Source organism: Peromyscus californicus, unplaced genomic scaffold (genome assembly GCF_007827085.1).
Source record: "Peromyscus californicus insignis strain IS unplaced genomic scaffold, ASM782708v3 Scaffold_5__1_contigs__length_169319896, whole genome shotgun sequence".
NCBI lineage: Eukaryota > Metazoa > Chordata > Mammalia > Rodentia > Cricetidae > Peromyscus > Peromyscus californicus.
In genome coordinates this window covers 34,863,847-34,875,339 of record NW_026294573.1, presented here as the reverse complement: position 1 = coordinate 34,875,339, position 11,493 = coordinate 34,863,847, and the positions used below count along the sequence as shown (strand labels likewise).

The following is an 11,493-nucleotide window of genomic DNA, read 5'->3' as shown; positions in this document are numbered from 1 at the left end:
CACCTTCGGAGGCCAGGAGAGCAGAAGAGAGTAATGGATCCCCTGGAACTGGAGTTACAGATGATTGTGAGCTGCCTTGTGGGTTCTGGGAACTGAACCTGGGTCCTCCATATGAGCATCCAGTGCTCTTAGCTGCTGAGCCATCTCTCCAGCTTCATATTCTAGGAAGCAATTTTTTTAAATTTAAAAATATTTCTTTTGGCTTTTGAGACAGTGTCTCGTGTAGTGCAGGCCACCTCCTACTTGCTATGAGGTAGAAAATGACCTTGATCTCCTCCTCATCTTCCTGCTTCCACCACACAAGGGCTGCGATTACAGAGATGCTCATGTAACAGGTCATTCATACATATTTTTAATTAATTGTCTTTAAATTTTCATACCTTTTCCAATATTTATTGATCATATTTACTGCCCCTGCTCTTCTCTCTATTTCCTCCCAGGTCCACCCACCACAGCCCTCCACTTCATGCCTTTTTCATTACCCACCAAGTCCAGTTGGTGCTCCCTGTGTGCTCGTGGGTGTGAGGCCATCTGCTGGAGTATGGCCAACCTATAAAGGACCATATCCTTAAAGAAAAAATGGCAGGCTTATGTTTTTGATGTTTGCGTTGACTTTTTTCGGTATTGTTCATTTTTAAAACATATTAACACAATTGTTATTTCTGTCTTATTTTTAAAATATTCTCTATTGGGCTGGGCTGGAGAGATTGCTCAGAACTTGGTGCTTCTGCAGAGGATCCAAGTTTGGTTTCCATATGGCAGCTCACAGGCACCTATAATTCCAGTTCCAGGGGATCGATCCACTGCAACATTTTGGCCTCCATGGACAAAAGGTAAGTACACGGTGTGCATACATACATGCAGGCAAAACACTCATATACAAAAATAAATCTTAAAAAATTAAAATTACAGCTGGGTGGTGCTGGTACATGCCTTTAATCCCAGCACTCGGGAGGCAGAGCCAGGTGGATCTCTGTGAGTTCGAGGCCAGCCTGGGCTACAGAGTGAGTTCCAGGAAAGGCACAAAGCTACACAGAGAAACATTGTCTCGAAAAACCAAAAAGTAAAAAAATAAAATTACATTTATTAATGTATGTGTGCTCGCACATGTGCCATGCATACCTACGGAGGTCAGAGAATCACGTGTAGGAGTCAGTTCTCTCCTTCCACCTTGTGAGTCCCAGGAATTGAACTCACATTGTCAGGCAGGGTGGCAAGCACTTGACCTGCTGAGTCATCTCACTGAAAGACCCCCAGAGGAGATCTTCCCTCAGGAGAGACCCCAACCCCAAGGAACACGCTGAAACCACGGATCAGATGCAAACAGCAAGAGGATTTATTCAGATACACAGGTACCTGGGGCGACAAAGTCTCTCAGAAGACTTGCGCGCCCTCCTAGGGTAAGGGGGACTTTTTATAGGTTTCCAAGAGCAGAAGCGCGGTTACAGAAGCGAGAGGCATAGTTACAGGGTTCCCATTGGTGGATTCAATTGAGGTCAGGGTGAACTCTTAAACTTCTCGGAAATTTGATGTGTGTGGTTGACTTGGCCTTGTGGGTGTTTTCCCAGCCCAACTGTTTATTCCCCAAGGTCGGGTAGCTAACCACAGATGTCTTATTTTGACTCAACGGTTTTTCTCCCAAGGCTGGGTGGCCGACCACAGCTCTCTTTCCCAAGGCCAGGTGGCCAGCCACAGTCATGAACTTCCTGTTTTCCCTGCCTTGCAGAATGGCGTTTCTTAGGCTAAGTAAAAGCTTGCTATAAGTGGGGTCTTTCATTCCCCCATTTTCTTGTGGGCCCAAAATGGAATCTTTCATTTTAGGATGGAGAATAAGGGGTCATCTCCATCTCTGACTGTCTTAGCCTCTGATATTGTTGGGTCAAGACCAAAGCCTGGACAACAGAAACCCTGTCCTTGACGAATTGGACCAATCTATTGAAGATGCATGGCCCAAATATTAAAATGAGCAGGAGGATGATTAGGGGGTCCATAATGGTGGAGACAAGGGTGGTGAACCAGGGTGACCTTTGGAACCATCCTTCAAACCATCCCTGTTGCGACTCAAATAGTTGTTGTCTCTGTTTCAATCTCTCTCTCAATTTAGCCATGTTATCCCTGACAACTCCAGTATGATCTGCATAGAAGCAACATTCTTCTTTGAGGGCCACACATAGGCCACCTTCTTGTAGGAAGAGGATGTCTAACCCTCTCCTGTTCTGTAGAACAACCTCAGATAGAGATGTAAGGGATTTTTCTAGGGCACTTATAGATTCCTCTAGGGCCTGGATATCAGTATGCATGGCTGCCTGAAGTTGTCTAAATTGACTGGTCTCCATGAGGGCTGCAGTCCCAGTTCCTATGCCTGCGGCCATGCCCCCGACAGTCAATCCCCCCAGCAGTAAGGCCACAGTCATTGATACTGGTTCTCGAGGGAACCTGTGCCGCTCCTCATAATGGGTGAATACATATTCGGGGGTATGATAAATAATTTTAGGCCATAATTCTATCAATATACAATAATCAGAGGTCAAATCAAGTATGGTCATTGAAATACATGGAGTCAACCTGGTGCTGCAGGCCCAGTAGGTTCCATTGGGGGCCTCCAGGTAATAGGAGCCCCCGACCATCTGTTGGGTGGTATTGCACAGGAACTGGTGAGACTTGGGCACCTTTCCTATGCATAACCCCTGTCCCGCAACTTCAGATAGGGTCAACCTATGTTGGGGGGTGCGGGTACATTCTGTGGAGGGGGAAGTGTGGTTAGTGAAATTCCCCACAACAGCAACTCCTTCGTAATAAGGGGGACTTGAAATTAGACAAAGCCAACAGCTTCTGGTTTTGTTTGGGGCAGTGAGGTTGAGGGTTAGATATGCCCCTTGGATTAACTTCAGGAGTCTATCTCCAGTGCCAGGTCTTACAGGGGAAGCAGCGGTGGCCATGCTAGCTGTAGGGGGCAATGTAATAGATTGGTGGGGGACCTGGGCTGGGGCTCTTTCAGGTTGCGACGGTGGCCTCTGTTCTGGGAGAACAGGGTTGGGGCCCACAGGAATATTGATTGATTCTATCTTTTGTTTTACTTGGAAGGTGAATCCCCTGTCTGTTCCCGTCATATAGAACCTAACTCCCCAAGATCGCCCATTGGTCCATGAAGAGAACTTTGTGCCCTTCGGGGTGAAGGAAATGTTTAGTGAATCTTCTCCCTTCTGACCTCGTCCCACCCTGATGAGATCCCAACTGGAACTAGGCTTCCAGTACGCGTCCCCGGTTGTTTCACATCCCCATTTTGCACAAAAAAAAGATTCTAGTCCCCCACATTTGTAAGTCGTATCCCAGTCCCTTCCGTCCCTAGGGCATACATATAGCTGAGTCTGTTGCAGCTTCCTATAGGCTGACTGTATTCGGCAGCCAGGCGAGTCGGCTATGTATTGTCCTTTGGCAGTCTGTACATCCCGCTTTTTCGGAGACATAACATTATTGTGGTCTGCATCTAGGACAGAGGGCCTATTGGTGTGGGTGTACTCAGGGATATCCCAGGTATCCAGCCTAGCGACTAGGTCACATATCTTGGGAGTCAAGAAGGGCCACCATGTGTTAGGAGCGTGTTGAGCGGTCGTGGACCAGACTACGTCCCCAGTTTGGGAAATGACCTGCCAGGTAATTTTCTTAACCAGGTGGGGGCTCTCTGGTGACGCCCCTCCTAATGTCAGGAGGACTACTAGGGGGATTAAGGGGGCCCACGGGTGAGTCTTATCTTTAGTGGGTTTGGAGAGCGTTGAACCTTCCATGTAGACATCTCGGTGTTCTCTGCTTCGTTGGGTTCTTTGGCGGCTTTCACATGTGACGTGTGGACCCAAGTCGCTATCCTGTCAACCTTAAGTGCGGTGGGAGTTGTTAACAAGACGGTGTACGGTCCCTTCCATCTCGGCTCTAGGTTCTTGGATTGATGGCGTCGAACCCAGACAGAGTCCCCAATCTCGAATGGGTGAGGCACCACCGGGCGGTTCAGTTGCTCCCGGTAGGCATCAGCCAGGGGTTTCCACACCGTCTTCTGTACCAATTGGAGGGCTTGGAGGTGCGCCTCCAGGGTTGGGCTAGTGGCAAAAGAGGAGATATCAGGGTGGAGGAAATTTACAATTGGTGGGGGAGCCCCATATAGAATCTCAAATGGGGTTAGGCCATGAGGCCCAGGAGTATTCCGGGCTCGGTAGAGGGCTAGTGGGAGTAGGAGCACCCAATCTCTAGTGCCAGTTGCAAGCGTTAATTTGGTTAAAGTCTCCTTAATGGTTCTATTCATGTGTTCTACCTGTCCTGAGCTCTGGGGGCAGTATGCACAATGGAGTTTCCAATTGATCCCCAATAGCCTGGCCACCTTCTGACTTACCTGGGAGACGAAAGCGGGCCCATTGTCTGACCCCAATATCTGGGGCATTCCATACCTGGGAAAAATGTCATCCAGGAGTTTCTTGGTTACCACGTAACAAGTGGGGGCTGGTCGTAAGCTAGCCCCAAGCCGCCAGTCTCGGCCCAGGTCAAGGGAAATTCTCTCAACCAGTCCTGCATCTCTTGTGGTGGCCCCTTAGAGGGCTCTGATTCAAACAGATGATATTCCTCTTCCAATTTTAGGGCTAGGACTTGTAGGGGGGTTCCTTTGGGTCCCGTAACGGTCGTTCCCTTGTCATCAAAATAAATCTGAGCCTTGAGCTTAGTCAGGTCTCGGCCCAATAATGGGTGAGGGCAATCGGGTATATGCAAAAAAGAGTGGGTTACCTGTCCAGATGCCAGCTGAACTTTCCTTTCAGTGGTCCATCGATATCTCCTGCTACCCGTGGCCCCCTGGACCAAAGCTGTGCGGTCACTGAGAGAGCCTCCGGTCTGAGTCAGGACTGAATGTTGGGCCCCGGTGTCCACTAGGAAGGTCACTGGCTGCCCCCCAATCTTGAGAGTTATCCTAGGCTCGGGGGGGGGGGGGCTCCTGGCCTTGACTTCCCTAATCCTCCAGATTGAGGAGATCCGTGGCCCTTGACTTAGTTCTCCAAGGCCCTTGAGGTTTCCTTGGGCAATCACGAGCCCAATGTCCTCTCTCTTTGCAGTAAGCACATTGGTCTTTATCAAGCGGTATCCTTCTTTGATCTCCCATCCTAACTCTCTCTCTGCCCTGTCCCTGAGACACTACAGCGGCCAGGACTTTACTTATTTCTCTATGACGTCTCTTGTCCCTTTCTTCCTGTTTCTGCCACATCCTCTCTTCCCGCTCTTCGGGAGTTTCTCTCTTATTAAACACTTTCTCTGCCTCTTTTAATAAATCTGACAAACTGCACGACTGCAATCCCTCTAGTCTCTGTAACTTGGCCCTTATATCTGAACTTGACTGATAGGTAAAAGACAAAATGACGCCTGGCGCCTGTCCTGGATCTTCCGGATCATATGGGGTGTACATCTTATAGGCCTCCCTGAGTCTTTATAAGAATGCTGCCGGTGTCTCGTCCTTTCCCTGGATCACATTTCTAACCTGAGCCAAATTGGTAGGGCGTCTTGCAGCCCCCCGGAGACCCGCTAAGAGCAACTGGCGATAGAGACGTAGGTGCTCCCTACCTTCTGGGGTCATGAAGTCCCAGTTCGGGCGGGTGAGGGGAAAAGCTGCATCAATGACATTAGGCAATTGGGTGGGTCTTCCATCTTCTCCAGGAACCTGCTTCCGAGCCTCCAAGAAGACTCGCTGCTTTTCCTCCACTGTCAGGAGGGTCTGCAACAGCTGCTGACAATCGTCCCACATAGGCCGGTGGGTCACTAAAATGGACTCAATCAGGTTAGTCAGGGCAACAGGGTCCTTGGAGAAAGGAGGATTATGCTGCTTCCAGTTGTAAAGGTCGGAGGCTGAGAATGGCCAGTATTGGAGCTGGTGATTGGGACCCTCCCGGAGGGGGAAGGCCTTGGATTCCTTGGCTGGTTCGTCGCGCCTTCCTCGGAGGCGACCGGCAATTGGGGAGGGGGCTGGAGCCTCATCAGCAAGTGGGGAGGAGGCCGGCGAGGAAGCCGGCGTCTCATCCTCCCGCTCCGGGGAGGAGGCCACCGGTGGTTCTGAGGCCGCCGCGGGGGCCGCCGGTCCCTCTGGTGCCCGATTCCCTGGGTATGGAGGTGGCTCCTCTGTCAGGAGGTCAATAAGAGGTGAATTGGGGTCCGGGGGAAGGACAGGGGTCTTAGGGGGATCCTTCCGTGGGAGAACGGGATAAAGGGAGGAGGTAGGAAGGGCGAGGGGGGGCGGCGGTGCCGTGGAGGGGGAAGCCTGGGGCACTGGAGGGGAGAGGAATGGCCTAACCCATGGGGGAGGTTCGGTTGCCAATAGTCTCCATATGGCGATGCATGGGACCTGATCCGGGTGGCCATGGGGGCTCGGAGCAAAAACTTTTCCTTCCACCTGTGAAATAAGACTGAGGTTAAAAGTTCCCTCGCGAGGCCATCCTACATCCATCATGACCCATTCGGCCTCGCAAAGGGTGATCCATTTATTCTTCTTGATTACAACTCCCTCGTTGTTGGCTCGTGCCTTCACGTCTGACCAGTGGTCAAGCGTGAGGCTCAAGGGGGTGGTGACAGTCTGTCCCATGGCTGTTTCTAGGAGAAGAACGGTTAAACAGGAAATGAAGAACAACAGACAAACAGAAATAAGACTAACACGCGCTGTGCGGCTTCGGTTCCAAACCGAAAGCAAAAACTCAGAAGGAGACTGCTGTGAGGGTCCGGACCCCTCGTCTCCGACCAACACCACGTATCCCTCGGATACGTGAGTGGCCCCGAAAAACCGTGCCCCTGAGGGGACTTCAGACACCCGTGGAATGTCTTCCAGGGTTACGGTGGGCGAAGTCCGAGCTCGTCAACTCCTTCAGTCCCCACCGCCACAGACAGATCACCAGATGCGCGCAGACAGACAAACAATACTCACTTAGGACAGGGATGACATATACTGAGGCCGGCCGGCTTACCTCCTGACGGTGGGTCGGTCCCAGGGAGGGGTCTCTGATCTCGGTGGAACCTCCAATGAAAGACCCCCGGAGGAGATCTTCCCTCAGGAGAGACCCCAACCCCAAGGAACACGCTGAAACCACGGATCAGATGCAAACAGCAAGAGGATTTATTCAGATACACAGGTACCTGGGGCGACAAAGTCTCTCAGAAGACTTGCGCGCCCTCCTAGGGTAAGGGGGACTTTTTATAGGTTTCCAGGAGCAGAAGCGCGGTTACAGAAGCGAGAGGCATAGTTACAGGGTTCCCATTGGTGGATTCAATTGAGGTCAGGGTGAACTCTTAAACTTCTCGGAAATTTGATGTGTGTGGTTGACTTGGCCTTGTGGGTGTTTTCCCAGCCCAACTGTTTATTCCCCAAGGTCGGGTAGCTAACCACAGATGTCTTATTTTGACTCAACGGTTTTTCTCCCAAGGCTGGGTGGCCGACCACAGCTCTCTTTCCCAAGGCCAGGTGGCCAGCCACAGTCATGAACTTCCTGTTTTCCCTGCCTTGCAGAATGGCGTTTCTTAGGCTAAGTAAAAGCTTGCTATAAGTGGGGTCTTTCATCACCAGACCTTGTCCTGTTCTTTTTAGTCTTCATATTAAAGATATGAATGGTTTATATGCCATGTTTATAGTATTAGAGGATTTCAAATTTGTCTGCATAGTAACTCCTGTTAGTGAGTATTGATGAAATTATTAAGGCCACTCCACGTAGATAAAAGGAGATTTATTTAATGGCGTAACTTACAAATTAAGGGATAGGTAGGTCGCGGAGTCTGGGGAAGGTGTATCGCAGTCCAGCGGTGTTCTCTGGAGCTCTGCTTGGTCCACCTCTCTAGTCCAGGGTCCCGCAACAGAGAGAGCGCCAGCCGATCCAGATCTCGGGTCCCCAGGCGCCTCCTTTCGCCCCGCCTTGTAGGCGTGACAGTTGCCGAAGTCTCAATGGGGGTTGGAACTTACAGATCAAAGCTGGAATGGCTACCCACTACATCTCCCCCTTTTTGTCTAAATAAGAAAGTTCTAACCTAATACAAGACTATATACAAAGGAATGGTTATCAAATATAGTCCAGGAATAATGAGGGATAATGACCTAGATAAGATGGAACTACAACCAATGCAAACAATATCAAGCAAGAAACACATACTATTATCCAGAGAAGTATAGAGCATAGGTAAATGGCATGTTACAAAGATCATTCCAAAAGGTGTCCTATCCTAAAGAACCTGAATCTAATACTTAATATGTTCTATCTACTAGGTTGTAACTATAACTGCTAGTCTTCAATCCCATCAAAGACCTGAGAAGGAATATAATGGTACCTGAGAAATGGTAGATGGATGCAAGCAACTTTTGGGAATCTTGCGAGAGTAGACGGAGACAGCTGGCAGCCTGGACAGTCACCTAATGTTTCTCAGCATTGTTGGTGCATTCAAATTGGCTACAGGCCTAAAGTATCTGACAGACCATTTTCAGAAGCAGGAATTCTGAAAGACCATCTTACCCTGTCTTGGCAGAGTACAGTGGTCGCTTTCCTTGTGTCCCGCTTGTCCAGAAAGGATAGCATTGCATTAGTACTGTCAGCCGTCGAGGCAAGGGCAGTTCTTTGCCCAGTAGGCCATTTTGTGCCAAGAAGACAAACTTCCAAATGGAAATGTCTTAGAAGCCCAACATTCTCTCGGGATCAAATTGGTGCAGCCAGGAGCAATTATGTCTCACATCAACAGAATTCTAAGTTATTTAAATGCCATATTCTCTAGGTCTATGAAGTGTTTGAAGATTACCTGTCCATCTGACCTATGTATCTGTAAATCTGGATAACCTAACTAACGTAACTATAGAGATGACAAGCATAGGTGACTATAAATCTATAAGTCTTATCTACCGAAATAACCTAAGGACTAAGGCTTCACGTAAACAAGGTAAACAGTCTATAAGCAAGTGTATGGTAAAGAACGATGACTTCAAAATTGTGACAATACACAAGATGTTATAACAGAGGTAGGAGTATATAGTGCAATATGCAATATGACAATAATCTTAATTATATATCGATATTTATAACAGAGGTAGGAGTATGTAGTGTGATATGCAATATGACAATAATCTTAAATACATATCAATATACCGAATATCCTAAACAGAAGTAGAACCTACATAAAGTATGACAGATATAAATTTACATTTGTATCAATATACAAGTATTTCAAATAAGAGTAGAAATATATGTACATTATAACAAATATAGTTCTGTATTTGTATCAATATACAAATTATCTTAGACAGGAATATAAAAATAGTTTACATTTGTATCAACATATAAGAATCCATAACAGTGCAAATTACAGTGCAAATTATTTAAGGCTGCTATTTTACTAAATTTGTTTACTAGTATACATAATAATCTACCATAATACCTTATACCTATCCATTCCATTTCTTCTTTTCATTTTTTTTTTTTTTTTTTTAGAATACTGAGTTTAATATTTCCTTCCACCCCCAACCCTATAACCATCATCCATAACCCTGAGAATTATGAAACCTAAGGGAGAAGGGGCGTCGTTTTCTTAGAATTAGTTCCTGCTGTTTAGGGGGTGATGTTATCTCTGTTGGGTACTGTGAGAAAGCTCAGATAGTTAAATCTCAGTTAGACTAACTGTAGGTTCTGCAGCAAGTCTTAGAGTAATGGGTAAGATTGTCTGAAATTCTGGTAAGAAGTGTCGTATGATGATGATTACCATGGCATCATTCTGGATTGGGTAGAGTTGTTGTCGGGGCCCCGTCTTCCTTCTGGAGACTTCTGAGATTGCTATTAGAAAAACTTATTTGTTATCAAAATGGAAGGTTTGGATTTAAAGAGGACATAGCATGTAAGAAAGGATTCTGAGAAATCAAGAGTAAGCATGGAGAGAGTTAGACTCTAGAAGACAATGGTCCTTTTTTATTGGTTTCCTTCTGTCCCACACCAGAGGGCTCTTCAGATATGGGACTGAAGAATCTCTCAAACTTCCTTTTAGCAATATGCTTGGGTTTAGAGAAGGAGGGAGCCAATTCCATCTCCAAAGTCAGCTTGGCTTATAATTGAATTGGAACCACAGCTTTTCTAGATTGATAGAGAGATAGATATTAGACAGTGAGATTTTACCGTGTGTAGATTGGTACCAATAGATTCTTTCTTTCTGCTGTAAACATCCGGATATCCAAGGCCTTATGACTTCTGTAAGATGGGTATTTCCATCATCCTGGAAAGACAAAAACAGAACCCTACCCCAACCTTTGATTGTTAAATTTTTCTTACAACTTGTAGAGATGTCACATTGGTGGATGATTTTTTACTTCTCCTCATCAAGGGGATTTTCCTGTTCGAATCGAATTTTTATTAATTTTGTTGGTATCCATAGCTTTTCTTCTCCTGCAGAAACAAAGGCAAAACCCCTTCCCCAACGTAGAACATATCCAGGTTTCCATTCTGAGGTCAGCACATCCTTGAAATAAACTGGTTGGTTTAGCTCAGGAGTTTTGTCTGTCGTCCAATGTCTCTCTGCAGCTGTTGTTCCTTTCTCATCAGCATTGAGAAAATTCAAGGTTAATAAAGCACTATGCAATCTATTTCTAGGAGTCATTGTTACCCGTTGCTGTTTATTTAGCATATCTTTTAAAGTTCGATTGGATCTTTCTATGACTGCTTGGCCTGTGGGATTGTGTGGTATACCTGTAACATGCTTTATATTGTAATAGGCAAAGAATTGTCTCATTTTATTGGAGACATATGCTGGGGCATTGTCTGTCTTAATTTGTACAGGTATTCCCATGATGGCCATAACTTCTAATAGGTGTGTAATCACAGAATCAGCCTTTTCAGAACTCATAGGAGTTGCCCACTGAAATCCTGAATAGGTGTCAATGGTATGATGTACATACTTTAATCTTCCAAATTCTGCAAAATGAAACACATCCATCTGCCAAATTTCATTTCTTTGTATACCTTTTGGATTGCTCCCTGCAGGTAATGGAAGTTGGTTATAGATGGAACAAGTAGGACATTTTTTCACAATATCCTTAGCCTGTTGCCAAGTGATGGAGAAATCCTTCTTCAAACCTTTGCTATTTACATGGCATTTCTTATGAAATTCTGAAGCTTCTAGCACATTACCTATTAGTAACTGATCAATCTCATCATTACCTTGTGCTAGAGGTCCTGGCAGACCTGTATGGGATCTGATATGTGTTATATATATAGGATGTTCCCTTTTTCTGATGATTTCCTGCAATTGTATGAATAATGAAGTTAATTCTGTATTATCAGGAATAAATTCAGCAGTTTCAATATGTAAAACAACTCTCTCTGCATATTGAGAGTCAGTGACTATATTGAGGGGTTCTGTGAAGTCCATCAGTACCATAAGAATGGCATACAGTTCTGCCTTTTGTACAGAGCTGTATGGACTTTGTTCCACTTTACTTAAGTCTCCTGATTTATATCCTGC

General features: G+C 46.4%; 1 protein-coding gene across 1 annotated transcript; it reads right to left on the bottom strand.

Moving 5' to 3' along the window:
- Positions 1 to 470: 470 nt before the first annotated feature.
- Positions 471 to 6,604, bottom strand: LOC128096960 (bromodomain-containing protein 4-like). Its single transcript, XM_052717178.1, is given in 1 exon segment — positions 471 to 6,604. A coding segment is annotated over 1 exon segment (1,617 nt). The 3' UTR covers positions 471 to 4,987.
- Positions 6,605 to 11,493: the final 4,889 nt, after the last annotated feature.